Source organism: Bubalus kerabau, chromosome 13 (genome assembly GCF_029407905.1).
Source record: "Bubalus kerabau isolate K-KA32 ecotype Philippines breed swamp buffalo chromosome 13, PCC_UOA_SB_1v2, whole genome shotgun sequence".
Taxonomy (NCBI): domain Eukaryota; kingdom Metazoa; phylum Chordata; class Mammalia; order Artiodactyla; family Bovidae; genus Bubalus; species Bubalus kerabau.
Genome location: NC_073636.1, coordinates 77,861,357 through 77,877,100, shown reverse-complemented (window position 1 = coordinate 77,877,100; position 15,744 = coordinate 77,861,357). Strand labels below are relative to the sequence as shown.

The following is a 15,744-nucleotide window of genomic DNA, read 5'->3' as shown; positions in this document are numbered from 1 at the left end:
GGAGCTGTCGTCCACACAGATTCCACTGGGAGGCACATTATCTCAGCAAGGCCCAGGAGGGTTCGCAGTGAAGTAGGACAGAGCATGTGGAGTGCCCAGGTAGCAAGGACCACGCCTGGCACAGTGACTGCCTTGGGGAGGTGGGGGGCCTCCCCGATGGCCAGTCCACGGGAGGGAACCAAGAGGAGAGCTGGACAGGTCATCTTGGTCACAGAGGCACTGGAGCCCCCGGGGGCCTCGGCAGCCTGGACTCTAGCCCAGGGCGCTGTGTCTGTCGGCCAGCACCTCTGCCATCTGCCTCTCAGGCTGCCCTTCCTCCCAGGTGCCTCATCCGGTTCTCCTGAAGGACGTGTTCTTTCTTTAGAGCCACATCTGGACAAGTGGAGGCCTGCCTGTTCCTCTTAAGGGCGATGGTGCACCTCCACTCTGATCTACCACTTGGAGGTTTGTGGTCTGATTCCTACAGGCACTCTGATGCCCACGATCTTGGGAGAAGCCTCACGGGGTGTATTACACCTTGTGGCAACAAAATTCACAGCAATATGCTAAGTGTAAAGCATTCTGTGTCAGAGCAGAATTTTAGGTTCCTGGGTTTCTGTAAAGCCATATTCTAGAAATCAAATCCCCCCCCACACTCCATTCATTCAGGAAAAAAGGTATTTCCTGACTATATGTCCTGGGCACCAAACCAGGTGTTGGGAATATTGTGGTGAACAGGGTGGCCAATGCCTTAGACCAGGAACAAGTGAACACAAACTCTTCGGTGATTTGAAGACTGCCATGAGGAAAATAAGAAAGGGTGATGGGACAGAGTGATGGGGAGCTTCAGAGAGGAGATCAGTTAGAAACGAAACCTGGACACAAAGGTGGGGTAAGGGACAGTAGGTGCCAAGGTACCAAGAGCAAGCACGGCATTTTCAAGAACCAGAACCACCACCTGCACATCCTGTAACAAACAAGGGGAAAGGAAGGCAAGGAAGGGTACAGGGAGGTGGGCGGAGGCAGGACACACAGGGCCTTGGACATCGTGGGGATGGTGCAGGCACAGACATCACTGTGAATGGGACAGGATGGGAAATTACCAGAGGGGTTTAAGCAGAGGGAGGTCCTGATCTAATCCATGCTTGTAAAAGACCATGTTGGCTGCTGAGTGGAAAATGGGCTGCAGTGGAAGCACTTTCATGCAGCTCAGGAAGCCCTGCTTTTCCATCTGCACAGTTACGGTCACTACAGTGTGTGTAAATATTAATATTTGTTGATTGGCCACAGTCTGGTTCCAGTAAAAACCTGCCTGCTCTTTGCTCTGAGAGTTAATAAGGCAAAGATGAAAACCGGTACAGAAGGTGGGTCAGGACTTCCTGAACACCTTCCGAGACACGTGACACTGGGCAGCCAACAGGGCGCATCCAAGACACGTGTGGTTCTCTGTGGCAACTTTTTCTTTGATCCTTGCCTTGGATGAACTGATACAGAACAACATTCCAGCAACAACACGTGGTCTCTTCCTACCCATGCCAAGCTCTGGTAAATTACAGATGAACAAAAACTGCTCAAGTATGGGCTCTGGTAGCCAACATACCACCAACAGACCTCACTGCCAATAACGGGGCAGAAGAAGAAGAGGCCAATTACGAAGGCAGATCAGATACTTCATTGTTGAACCATCAGCTACAGTGAAAAATTATTTGGCAGAAATCACTTGAGAATAAGGTACGTTCTTGAAAAATATATGAATTTAGAATTCTGTTTGCACAAATTGCACAGTGAAAGAGAGGTAAATATTAAAAAATAATCTTCTGTGACAACCCAATTCAAAACTTTCACACCTAATGTTTTATTTACTTCAAGACTATCATTGGGTGCGGAAGATCTTTCATTTAAAAAAGCAAGCACAGCCAAGTAGTAATGTACTTGGTCTCAGAAGAAGACAGAGCTGTCTGTGTGCCTATTTCTCTATGAACCCACCCACCCACCTTCTGGCTCCCTTCAGAGATGTCCATAAATAGTGACTAACTGCCCGTAAGTGGGCAGAGCACAGAGAGCCTGTGTATATGTGACAGATGATGTCCGTGTCCTCTTCTGGGAGATGAAACAGACATTAAATGCTCAACCACCCAAACGATTACCTCCTGGGACACAAGCACTCCAACGTGAACCCATGGCACTACAGTTGACACCAAACAGCAGTAGCTAGATAATATTCCAGGAACAACCCACCCCCGCCCCCTGCCCCGACCAAAAAAACAACCACAACAACCAAAACACTCATAACTGACAATGGGATCTGAGACACTTGGCCTCCTGGGTTATGTTTCGTAAGAGAAAATCAAAGGGGAAGTCAAGGGGGAGGCCCAGAAATAGAAGAGCCACTGGAGGTTTCCTGTCATGACACCAGACAGCTCCTTCACCGGCCCCTTGGATGCAAGACGGCCCGGTCAGTGGGGGACGGGGAGGCACCGGGGCCGTACCTGAGAGTGATGGGCCCCTCTCTCTGGGGGCGTGTCCGTTCTCTGTGATCACCGCGGAACCACTCCTGGCATGCTCGCCGTTGGTTAAATCTGCCTTTTCAGGAGTTGTTGGTTTGCTCTGTGCCTGGCTCTGCTTCAAACGATTGAACTTTGGGGACCCTGCTGCAGCTTGGATCACAGGGGACTGTGGTTTCGAATGGATTGGTTTTTCAAATTCTCTGGCCTCCTGCAGCTGAAAGGCAACGAAAAAGGGATTCAATCTAAATGGATCCACTGTTTTAATAAGGAACAGAAAAAAAGCCAGCCTGTTGCATAAAGAATATCCAAACAGAAGGATAGAATTTAAAAAAGGAAATAAATTTCTTCAACAAACTCACAGCAAATCTGGAATTCAAATTTCAAAACCCAACGAGATTCTCTCTCCGCTTTTTAAAGCAAGGACAAAAACAGAGTGCAGAGAATTCAGAGGAAGAAGGGATTAATTACAAGATGCTAAGACTCTTCACCAGGCACCGAGGCCACACAGGAAAGACTTCACAGCATGGGATGGTGTCCCACTCACAGCAGCTGCTAACTGCTACCACTCACCACTTGGTTTTCCATGCGGGTGAAAATGACGTTCAGCATCTGAGTGAGGGTAGCCTTGGCAGTGGTTTGATTGATGAGATTCTTGCTGGCCAAATAGATATTGTAACATGTCCTGACCGTCTGCAGAATGGTGCCCTCGTGAATTTCAATGTGTGGGGATGTGACCGCAGTGAGAAGAGCCTGGAACAAAAATCCAAAACCTTCATCTTCGGGAGTGCCCACTGCCCATCCTCTCAGAGCCCAGCTTTTCTACAAGGTTTGCCTTTGTTTTTATTTGGTTTGGTTTAAGAAGATGGCTCTGTGAACTAAACTGGATGATTAGTACCAAGAGCCAAGTACCTGCTGCTCCAAGTTCAAAAAAGTTTAAATACACTTATTAACTCCATAGAACCCAAGTTATGTGAAGTAACCGAGCTGTGTTGAAGTGTGTTCTCTACCAGCTTACTTTTTAAAAAGCCAAAAAAACCAGATACTTCTCTCAGGAGGGAAAACGCTCCAACCTGATCTCACATACGTCGATCACAAAATATACATGTTTTGATGGAGGTGCAGGGTGGGGTGGGGTGGGGAGATCAGCTTCCCAGTTCCCTGGTGGATTTTCAAGGGAGCTTTAAGTAGGGTGCAGTTAGCACAGAGCCATCCCTCACAAAGCTAACATGTCCAGGACTTAGGATCTGAAACGTTGACCACATCTATCCTGATTGGTTCTGACAAGCAGAGGGGACCATCCCACGCCAAACCATTCCTGGCAGCAGAAATGGAACAGGATGATGGGAAGGGAGAATAAAGGGACGGGGCAAACCGGTGATAAAAGTATCGACACAGGACCTGCTGAGAAATGGCAGTCCGGGAATCCAGAAATTCAAGGGGAGAGAGTAGAGGATTTCAAGTCAATGTAATTCACAAGCAATTTACGTGATTATTAGCGGAACTATTTACTTTGAAAACACACCTGTTTCTGCTCTTCTGTCTTGGTCCACGCTAATCAGTTCTGACACTTAACAAAAGATCTAAGTGATGCTTACATATTTTTGCTCTAGCTCAGTGCCCCCTGAGACAACTAACACATGGTAAATTAGAAATTCAAATTCCCAGAGGGGATGAGTTTTCTCATTTAAAATCCAGACTAGGCAGACAGAAATACCTTAATGATTTGTAACTGAACGCCTTCATCGGTCTGAGGGCCTTGAAAACAGTTGCAAATGGTTTCCACGATCCTGTCGATCAACCGCTTGCCGGGGGCGCCACTGTCGGGGGCGTTGCCAGTGATGTGCCCATAAGCGATGAGTTTCTAAACACAGAAAGCACAGACATGAGGAATTTCTGCCTGGCCAAGGCTGAAGCCATCCATAGCGGTTAAGAGGCAGGCGGCAGGCTTGGCCTTTAACTTCTGGTTCCTAGAGATCCCTCTGCTCCCCCTGGGTGCGGGGGGCATGGTCACCCCAAAAGCACAGCACCCAGCCTGACTCCTGATGGCAGAAAAGCCCATCACGCTGAGAGTGGCCGGGGGAAAAGGTATGTGCAGAATGGCCCCCAGTGCACAACCACTTCTGTGAAAGATGGAGGAGTTAGGGACCTCCCTGGTGGTCCGGGGCTAACACTCTTGGCTCCTAATGCAGCAGGGGGCCTGGGTTCGACCCCTGCTTGGGGAACTAGATCCCATACGCTGCAACTAAGACCTGGCACAGCCAAATAAATTTTTTAAAAAACAGGAGAAATTAAACTATATATAACAGAGACAGAAGTTGTTAGCAACTGCCTAGAGCTGGGGGATTCCGGGGAAACAGGGAGTGACTGCAAAAATAAGGCTTCTTTCCGAGGATAAAGATGGTCTCTAATTAGACTGTGGTGATGGCTGCACAACTCCGTCAACATTAAGTCAGGGAATTGTACACCTCAGACGGGTGAGCTACATGCATCTGAACTATATCTCAAGCTGTTAAAACCCCCACCCCCCTACCCCGCAAAAGGCAAGATGCATTAAAAACTAATGATAACAAGTTTTGCTCGAGCTCAGGGAGAACTAAGCAGCTGTGAGCAGGAGCAGGACTAAGACATACTGTGGCTCAGGCTTTCATTCTTTCTGAATGGTGACCCATGCCCATGCGTTTTTCATTCCAAAAATTAAAGTAAAAACCCTCACTGAATTCTGCACCAACGCTATCAAACTGTGTGTTACCCGTGCCACTGAAGAGACAAGAGGCTGTCCGGGCTGTGCCTTCGGGGTCAGGTGACAGATCACTTTGGACATGGGCCACCTCCCTCCTGACCTGGATTTCGTCAGGGACAATCTGAGAGCTGGAAGGGAACTCAAAGGTCAGGATGGTTTCAAAGCTGGGCTGATATTCAGAGTCCAAGAGGGAGCCTGTGACAGAAACAGACTCCTGGACCTCAACGCAGACATGCTCGACCAGGCTGGTTGGGTGGAGCCCAGGAAACAATGTTTTTCTCCAAGTCATCCAGGTTGTCCTGACGGCTAACCGAATAAAAAGAACCACTCATCTGCGATAGGGCCTCTGGGGTCCGTGAACTCTAAGGCACCCTCTGCTTCCAGCGACTTAGTAAAGACTCTGACAGATGCTGCTCTGTTCTTTATCCTTTTAGTTTCTGGCGTGTCACGTTCTTGATCTGCCTGCCCAGAGTGACACAGCTCCAGAGGCGATCACAGGGCCACGGCCCCTGAGACACACAGACACGCTCCCCGCCGAGGCCTCACGCCACTTCTCAATAGCTTTTCCTCATTATTAGCCTCAAAAGCACTGCTGTCCAACACACAGGAAGAAAAAGTGGTTGAGAGAGAGAGGCTGAGAGCAGAAATATGACACTGCTGGACCGAGCGAGCAGGAGAGAGGCCTGCACACAGTGGGGCTGCAGATCAAGCCCAGGGAGCTCCAGTCGGAGGCAGGGAGGCGCTCCAGTGTGGTTTTGGTTTTTATTTATTTCTGGCCCCGTTAGCCCAGTGGGATCTCATGTTCCCAACCAGGGAGCCAACCTGCACCCTGTGCTGTGGATTGCAGGGTTGTTAACCACTGGCTGCCAGGGAGGCCCCTCAAGTGTGTTTCTGAAGAACAAGTCCAGATGCCCATTGTCTCATCCCCTCTCATCACTGCTCCACAGGCTGGCTTCCCATGAGGGCAGCGCTGCAGCTGTTGTTAAGCTGCTAAGTCATATCTGACTCATTTGCGACCCCATGGACTGTAACCTGCCAGGCTTCTCTGTCGATGGGATTTCCCTGGCAAGAAAACTGGAGTGGGTTGCCATCTCCTTCTCCAGGGGATCTTCTTGATCCAGGGATTGCACCCATATCTGCTGTGTCTTCGGCACTAGCAGGTAGATGAGCCACCTGGGAAGTCTCAACAGCAGGAGGAGTAAATAAAATGGTAGCATACTATTTATCAGGAATGCCCTCTACTTGCATGGGGTGTTTTAACAGACATTAAAACCAATGTTGTAAAAAGCAAGCCATAGAAATATCTGTACAAGTATAAATGCTTTATGATATAATTTCCAGCTACTATGGCTGAGTTGAAGAGTTGGAATGGAGACTATATGACCTGCAAAAAGCCTAAATACTTAGCATGCAGTCCTCTACAGGAAAATGGTATCATAAATGGTATCATTTATGTTAAAAAAAAAAGAGAGAGAGAGAATTAAAACATCGAAACAGGCAATTGGGTCTGGGGCTAGTGGTCTAAGGGACTCCAGCCATATCTGTATAGTTCTAAAAGAAATTTCTAACAGAGAATGTAGCTATGTACAACTTATATTATTACACATCGATTTTAAAATGAGCATTAAAACATACAAAGTCTTTTAGAAATAAAAGCTAAAAGATAATGTTTGTGGTATGAACCAGGTAGCTTAAACCAGTGGTTTCCCACAGCTTTATGTAGAAAGAAAATATTAGAACTCTATTTCTATCTACTTTTTATCTTACTCTTTTAAAGGTCTACTTTTGTATGGTTTATAATACATGTAATGTGATAGCAGTAGCACATGTATATAATCTTATACTTGAAGAAATACTGTGACAGAATATTCTCAAAAATAATTTCTGTGGTTGGTCTATGCCCAGAAAAACTTGGAGATCACTCACTAGTTTAGACAAGACAGAACTAGTTCTCTCTCCCCCAGGTCCTGGCCTTAGGGTAGTGTGCAGAGACCAGGTGCTGAAGGAAAGGATCTTTATCACCTGGGAGAAGCGAGAGCAAGGGAAGGCTTCTCCCTGTGGGGAAAGGGAACGCTGAGCTCTGTACTTGTAGCAAACCAAACCCGAAGCATCTCTGCTACCCACTCAACTTTCCAGGCTGAAAAAGGGATGCCTTAAAACGTCCAGGGCACAATACAGATGCACCCATAGCTGGCCTCAACCCTGACCAAACCAACCTTTCCTCCTGGACACTGGCCCTCTACTTCCAAGGCAGAAGTCACCTCGCCCACGCCAGGAAAAGCCAGTTGAGCAGGCTGTGCAAGGACAAACCCCAAGAGGAAATCATTTTTTTCATTCAGTGTTCCAGGGAGCGCCTAGCCACTTTTTAATGTCATAAAAAGGACAACACATTTTGTATACTAAGCAAAGAAATCCTGGTGTACCTACTACATCACAGAGAACTTCCAATCTAAAAAAGAGAGCTAACCATATGCCAACATTAAGACAGGTTCTGTAACTCAAGTTGCTGAAGCCAAGCAGGACGTCAATGTTTCCACCAGAAATCATACTCACACGTACACTGTTTCAGAAAAAAGACCATTTCTAGGAAAACACAGCCTATTTATAATTAAAGAGGCCAGAAGTACAGGCTAATAGTGAAGAGTGGAGGTCAGCAGCCTGTTTCTGCAGAGGACCATCTGATAAACAGTCAGGCTTTGCAGGTCATGTGGTCTCTGTTCCAACTCTTCAACTCAGCTGTAGTAGATGGAAAGCAGCCAACGAAAGGGCCCGGCTGTTGTTATGCCCTGAACCAAATGCTTGTGTTTCCCCAACTGAAGTCCTAACCCTCCATGTGATGGTAGTAAGAGGGAGGGTCTTGTGGAGGTGATTACATCTGGATGAGGCCATGAGAGTGGGGTCCTCACGATGGGATTAATGCCCCATGAGAAGAGAACAGGAACTTCCCTGGTGGTCCAGAGGTTAAGAATTTGCCTTTCGATGCAGGGGACATAGGTCTGATCTGCGGTCGGGGTACTAAGATCCCACATGCTGTGCAGCAACTTAGCCTGCATGTCACAACTACTGAGCCCACACTCTGGAGCCTTGCGCCACCACCAGAGAGCCTGTGCGCTGCAACCAAAGACCCTACATGACACAACCAAGACCCTGCGTGCTGGAACTAAGACCCAGTGCAGCCCAATAAACATTAACAAGAAGAGGAGACCAGACTCCTGGCTTGCTCTGTCTGCCACCTGAGGACACAGTGACAACCTGGCCATCTACAAACCAGGAAGAGGGCTCACCAGGAACTCAACCAGCTGGCACCTTATCATGGACTCCCTAGCCTCCAGAAAACTATGGGAAATAAACATCTCTTGTCTGTATTATTCTGCTACATCAGTCTAAACAGATTAAGGCAGCTATGTTCCAATAAAACTTTATTCACCAAAGCAGGCTGCAGGCCAGATTTGCACAGACTGGTTCTAAATCGGGAAAGGAGTATGTCAAGGCTGTATATTGTCACCCTGCTTATTTAACTTATATGCAGAGTACATCATGAGAAACTCTGGGCTGGATGAAGCACAAGCTGGAATCAAGATTGCCGGGAGAAGTATCAATAACCTCAGAGAGGAGATGATACCACGCTTATGGCAGAAAGAGAAGAACTAAAGAGCCTCTTGATGAAAGTGAAAGAGGTGAGTGAAAAAGTAGGCTTAAAACTCAATATTCAGAAAACTGAGATCATGGCATCTGGTCCCATCACTTCATGGCAAATAGATGAGGAAACAGTGGAAACCGTGACAGACTTTATTTTTTGGGGCTCCAAACTCACTGCAGATGGTGACTGCAGCCATGAAATTAAAAGACGCTTACTCCTTGGAAGAAAAGCTATGGCCAACCTAGACAGCATACTAAAAAGCAGAGACATTACTTTGCCAACAAAGGTCCGTCTAGTCAAGGCTATGGTTTTTCCAGTAGCCATGTACTGATGTGAGACTGGACTATAAAGAAAGATGAGCCCCGAAGAACTGATGCTTTTGAACTGTGGTGTTGGAGAAGACTCTTGAGAGTCCCTTGGACTTCAAGGAGATCCAGCCAGTCCATCCTAAAGGAGATCAGTCCTGAGTATTCATTGGAAAGACTCATGCTGAAGCTGAAACTCCAATACTTTGGCCACCTGATGCAAAGAGCTGACTCACTGGAAAAGACCCTGATGCTGGGAAAGATTGAAGGCAGGAGAAGGGGACGACAGAGGATGAGATGGTTGGATGGCATCACCACCTCAATGGACATGAGTTTGAGTAAACTCCGCGAGTTGGTGATGGACAGGGAGGCCGGGCTGCTGCAGTCCATGGGGTTGCAAAGAGTCGGACACGACTGAGCAATTGAACTGATAAACTGATAGTTTAAGGACCCCTGATTAAAAACACAGGCTTGGAGTAAACAAGTCCTAGACACCCACCCAATCCCATCACCGCCTGCCCGGGGGAACTTGGCAGGGCTGGACACTTTATTCTCTAAGCCTCAGTTTCATTAGTTCAAAAATGAGGATGAGAGTAAGAAGCTCAGACAGTTGTTGGGAAGATTAAACACAATGTTGGGGGATAAAGCTCTTAGCACGGGGCCCAGCACAGGCTGAGTGCTGAAGACGTTAGCGGCTGTTTAGCACATCAATAATGGAGACTATCGGCACCAGCTTCCAAACTAAACCTTAACATGAGGACAAAACAATGAAAATTAAACTTAAGCCAAACTTTCCTCAGAAAATGTTCACAGCAACAAATATTTTAGGCTAGAAATAGGATTTGAGCCTGGCATTTGAAAATACTTGGCTGATGACACGCTTCACACAGTACAGAATTATATTGAATGAGAAATGGCTTTTCATTTGGAAGAGCTGTTTCTGTGAAGAAACTGTCATCAATTTTTAAGAATAGCTATAGCAAAGAAGAGAGATTAATAGAGTAAATATTAGACTAGAGATGCCAAAAGTGTGGCATGCCCACTGCCACTTGGCAGTCCTGGGTCTCAGCAGACAGAATCAATCAACTGTGGCACTTTCTCAAGAATCCAGATGAGGCTCCAGATAATTTTTCAACACAGCTTCTAAGCAATCACAATACAGAACCTATTCCCTATTCCTGTTCTAGAAAGTACTGGTAAACTGTGTATCTCTCCACTATATTTTGAAAAAATTTTCCTAGCTCTTTTAATTGCTGTAGGTTCCCACTGGGGTTAAAAAACAAATGTTTCGTGGGGAAACCAAAGCTTCAGGAGTAGACCTCAGGAAAAATTCAAGAATGCTGGACCAAAAATTAAGAAGCCCGAGCTGTAGTGCTGTTTCTGTCCCTCACTACCTGAACATTACCAGACAAGTCACCCTAGCTCCTGCATGGCTGCTTCTTCACCAGTGAAAAGGAATTTATAACAAGGCTACTTGTGGCCCTAAATACAGTCAATCTCATTCTTCATAGATTTGCACCTGTGAACGCTCCCATTTACTAAAATGTAAGTCCCAATCAATACTTGGTAGACTAATATGGTCATTTGTGGACACCCACAGTGAAGAGAAAAATTTCAATCACTTGATGGTCAAGTTCCCAACTGAGGTCAAACAAGGAGCTGCTCTGCCGTCTTGTTTCAGCTCTCATACCGTAAGCAGTGACTTTTCTGTGATCTATTTAGTGCCATGGTGTTCACATTCTTGTCCTTTTTGTTGGTTATTTCACCATTTAAAATGGCCTGTGTACACAGAGCTGAGTGCTATCTTAGTGTGGCTAAGAACAAGAAGGCAGGGATGTGCCCTAAAGAGAAAGGACGTGTAATCAGCTTTGTTCAGGCATGTATCACAGTGCTGCTGATCATGAGCTCAAGGTCAATGAATTAACAATGCAGGCTGCTGTAAATAAGGGATCTTTAAACAGAAAATGAGCTTCCCTGAGGGCTGAATGGTAAAGAATCCACCTGCCAATGCAGGAGACCCAAGAGACGCAGGTTCAATCCTTGGGTCAGGAAGATCCCCTGGAGGAGGAAATGGCAACCCACTCCAGTATTCCTGCCTGGGAAATTCCATGGACAGAGGAGCCTGGAGGGCCACAGTCCATGAGGTCACAAAGAGTGGAACATAACTGAACATGCAAGCATGCAAACAGAAACCCACAAAGAGTAAGGTTGTATGTTCATCAACTGATGAACAGGTGACTGGAGAGGCTTGCAGGAACCTAGTCCTGGAGTTCATCCAGGAACAACGCTTCAGGACTTGCTAATTCTGTCTTCTCTCCCTGACAGTAATATAAAGAATGTGGTGAAAAGCTCCTCTGTCCACCAACTCAGAGCATTCTGAGTACCAGGGTCATGAGCACAGCTCCTGTGACAGTGGTCCCCACCCTTTTTGGCAGCAGGGACCAGTTTCACAGAGGACAGTTCTTCCATGCACTGGGGCGCGGGGAGGGTGGTTTCAGAACGCTGCGCGCGCATTAAGTCTACTGTGCACTTTGCTTCTAGTCTCCTGTCGCTGCTGATCCGACAGGAGGGCCGGCCCGTGGCCTGGAGGCTGGGGGCTCCTGGTGTAAAGGACCACCCGCAGCCCGTGAGTACACCTTGCATGCCACCAAGCAGAAACGCAGTACCTGCAAGCAGTCGAGGGACGTGCTGACCACCCGGGGGGACCTGGACTGGCAAGCTAGCTCGAACGGAAGGAAGTACTTGTCAGCTTCTACGAAGTTTGCCTTTGGTGGCGCGGCAGCACCGAGCCTAAGAGAAAAGCAGGAGAGGGCCGGAGAGGGGAAACGAAAAAAAAAAAGCTTGCTTTTGCTTCTCTCCCCCACCACTTTAAGTTCCACTCCCACTTGCAATCGTTTAATTAAAAGTGCCTGCAAACCGCATCTGGGGGGCTAGACAGGGAGGAGTTTAAAGACACGCATTAGGGGAAAAACACACCAAGGCGCCACACGCAGAGAACAAGGTCTCTGATGACAAGCTGTCTCGTCAGCAGCCTGGCGCGGATCCCGGATGCCACGTCAGAGCTGCATTTCTGAAGGGGGGACTCTGGCCTCAATACTCTGAGGATGAGGGGCCACCCCGCAACAGCACACGCTGTCCTCCTGCCTGAGGAAGCATGACCTGCAAGAGCCAGGGCTCTGCCTCCTCTGTCAAGGGAAGGTGGTTGCTGGTGCTGAGTTGCTAAGTCGGGTCCAACTCTTGTGATCCCAAGGACTGTAGCCTTCCAGGCTTCTCTGTCCATGGGATTTTCCAGGCAGGAATACTGGAGTGGGTTGCCATGCCCTCCTCCAGGCAATCTTCTTGACCCAGGGATCAAACCTGCATCTCCTGCATTGGCAGGTGGATTCTTTACCGCTGAGCCACAGGAGAAGCCCCAGAGGAGAGGGTAAGGAAGGTCAAGTTAATGCTGGTGAGCCTTCCATGGGGGCTTCCCAGGGGGCTCAGTGGTAAAGAATCTGCCTGCAATGCAGGAGACTGGGGCTCAATCCTTGGGTTGGGAAGATCCCCTGGAGGAGGGAATGGCAACCCACTCCAGTATTCTTGCCTGGAGAATCCCATGGATGGAGGAGTCTGGTGGGCTACAGTCCTTGGAGTTGCAAAGAGTCGGATGCAACTTAGCACCCACATGCACACACCCTCTCCTCCAAATGCGCAGCTGTTAGCCAGTAGTCTGTTAACCTGGCATCAGTACAGACAGATACAGAGTCCTGCCGTGTGTCCAGCACTGTGCTGGGAGAGTGTGTGCCCCATCCTCCACCCGGGACCAGAAACAGGAGAAAACACGCAGAGGAAGGCGTTCCCGCGGACCCCGCCAGTTCCCATCACACTGCACGTCAGCAAGGAGAAGGTGCCCGGGCTCACCTCTGCTTCTCTATTTCTGCTTTAATTTCATCTGGTGGGGAAGAAAGAGAGGCATGTTAGGAGCAGGTAATGTGTATATAAAAGAAAACAAACAGAACAAAATACTGAAAGCTGTCTGAGTAGGGCGATGATGATCTTTCTATGGTAAGTGTATATACTTTTGCTTTAGCATTTACAAAAATTGTGGTAAATATGCTCACACAAAATTTACCACGTTAACTATTTTTAAGTGTACAGTTCAGCAGCATTAAGGACATTTCTACTGTGTATAATTATAATTTATATATATATAATTTTATAATATATACATAATTTTTATGAGTTAAAATTAATTTATGAACCTTTACCATGGAGGGTACATCAACTACATGGTTATAGTTATGGATATAGTGTCAACAATCAGCAATCACGATCTCAAAGAGAGAGTCTTATTTCTAGGAGGACACAATTTTGCGCCACTGAAACAAGAACATCCTATCTAAACACGCTGGTTTCCCCCACATCCACTTAGTCGAATGCATTCCTACGTGGTGTGCTTGGCAGGCTCATGGTATTATCAAAGCAGGCCAGTGAAGCTGTTCCACCTGAATTCCATGTATTCAGATAACCTCCAAAAGGCCAGCCTTCTTTATACAATCTCTTGTGAGCCAGTGGTCTAGACACTGCATTAGTTATCCTAGCAACCCTAGAACACAGTGCTGGGAGTAGCAAATTTCCTCTCCCTGGACAACTACATTCTAGACTGACTTTTAGGAAGTGAAAACCGAGTAACTGAACTTTACAAGAGGTGGCAATTTTAACCTTCGAGCCAATCTTTCAATGTCCTCTTTCTACACACATAAGAAAGCAGGAGAGAAACACCCGGATGACTAATATCAAACATCTTGCTCGGGACCATGAGGCCGTGACACACTGGGTCAGCTAAACAGAGCTCCGTGTGTGGTTCCTGCCCGTCTGGGACAGGAATCCATGAAGGAGCAGCTGTGGCCTCCTCTAGCTGAGGCCTCAGGCTGTGGGAGTGGCCAGCGAATCCAGCCCAGGAGGCAGGTGGCCAAGCTTTCAGCTTGCAGAAATCAACATGACACAGCCTGGTGAGGTGAAAGTTAAGAAATGGGTTGGCAGTTCTGGCATGGATATCTCTCTGCTGAATGACACCAGGTGGGTTATTAAACCTCCCTGAATCTTGATGTCCTACTCTAAAAAACATGTGCATGATAAAAAGCAGCTCCATATGCTCCAGAGACTGTAACAAGGCAGGTAGGTGTGGGTAACTTTTGAGAAACCCGAAGTGGTCATGGCTAAGGCGGTGTCAAGCATACACCGGTGGTCAATAAATATCAGCTCTCTTAAGACAGGAGTCAGTAATAGTGCAAAGTCTCTACTGCCATTGGTGAACTACAGAGAGCCAAGGGAAAGAAGACAATTAGGGGAACACAAATCACGGGAACGGCTGACATTCACAGGGGCATGGGCCCATCTGGTCCTCCTTACGCCTCTGGAAGACAAGAGGCTCATCTCCTAACCATGTGCAGGTGGGAATCTGGGCCCAGAGAGGTGAAGTCACCTGCCCACGGTCACAGCCAGGAAACGCCACTGCCGCACTCAGCCCGGCTGTCTGCTCCAGAGAAGGAGGGAGGGGGGAAGGAGAGGAGCAGATGGCGGGGCACACCTGCTCTGGTTTACTGCCCCGCGTTTTAATAGGCCCTGCTCTCTAACTGCCAACTGGGCAATTAGCAGCAATAAATAAGCAGCCTGGAAAGGAGGGAGACCTGAGCAGGGTGCGGCAGCTGCAGCTGCAAGGCCAGGCTGTCTTCCTGGGAAATGCTTTCTGGGCATCACTGTCCTGTACAAACCCCTCGGGTCATACCTCCTGGTTCACTGATGATCTTGGCACCAGCTCACCTTCTTCTGCTCTGCTCCCAGGCTAGGTCCAACAATGACCATGACCAACCTCAACGACGCCATCGCTGGTCAACTCTGCCAAGGTTCCACAACATCCCTTGGAACCTTCACCTCCCCTCATACATCCAATCTGCTACACCCCTACCCCCCACTATGCAAATCCACAAGGCCCTCCCCCTCCCCCCAAAGCCAGCCTGGAGGTGCTGGTCACACTCTGAATCTTGTCCCTGTCTGGAACTTCCAGCTCCTCCCTGTACCTGCCCAGCTCCTGTCCTTCCAGTTGACCTACTAACTGCCCCAAGTAGGACCCTTCTTTGGTCTGTCAGACCTGACTAGACCAACTTGTCAGCTTTCCTTTTCTTCATTTTTCCAGGACAGATCCCATTAGCAGGATTGTAATCTGTTGCTGTTATTGTTCAGTTGCTAGGTCGTGTCCTATGCTTTGTGACCCCATGGACTGCAGCATGCCAGGCTTTCCTGTCCTTCACTATCTCCTGGAGTTTGCTCACACTCATGTCCGTTGAGTTGGTGATGCCATCCAACCATCACATCCTGTCGCCCCCTTCTCCTCCTGCCTGCCATCTTTTCCAGCATCAGGGTCTTTTCCAATGAGTCAGATCTTTGCGTCAGGTGACCACAGTATTGGAGCTTTAGCATCAGTCCTTCCGATGAATATTCAGGGATGATTTCCTTTAGGATTGATTGGTTCCTCTCCTTGCCAAACAATAGGCTTAACTTGTTCTCTGACTTTTAGTGTTAACTTCTGGCCAA

General features: G+C 47.9%; 1 protein-coding gene across 2 annotated transcripts in view; it reads right to left on the bottom strand.

Moving 5' to 3' along the window:
• The window catches only part of ARFGEF2 (ADP ribosylation factor guanine nucleotide exchange factor 2), an 83,010-nt gene that overhangs the window by 56,544 nt on the left and 10,722 nt on the right, over window positions 1-15,744 (bottom strand). Inside the window, exons 1-6 of one of the 2 annotated variants that reach the window (XM_055545236.1) lie at window positions 13,873-14,256; window positions 13,072-13,102; window positions 11,838-11,961; window positions 4,201-4,347; window positions 3,057-3,236; window positions 2,469-2,700 (exon numbers count right to left, since the gene is read on the bottom strand). In XM_055545236.1, coding sequence (XP_055401211.1) covers window positions 2,469-2,700; window positions 3,057-3,236; window positions 4,201-4,347; window positions 11,838-11,961; window positions 13,072-13,102; window positions 13,873-13,969 — 811 coding nt within the window. In that variant the 5' untranslated portion in view covers window positions 13,970-14,256. Of the gene's footprint in view, window positions 1-2,468; window positions 2,701-3,056; window positions 3,237-4,200; window positions 4,348-11,837; window positions 11,962-13,071; window positions 13,103-13,872; window positions 14,257-15,744 lie in introns of those variants that run through there. The other variant, XM_055545237.1, reaches the window with a different exon arrangement.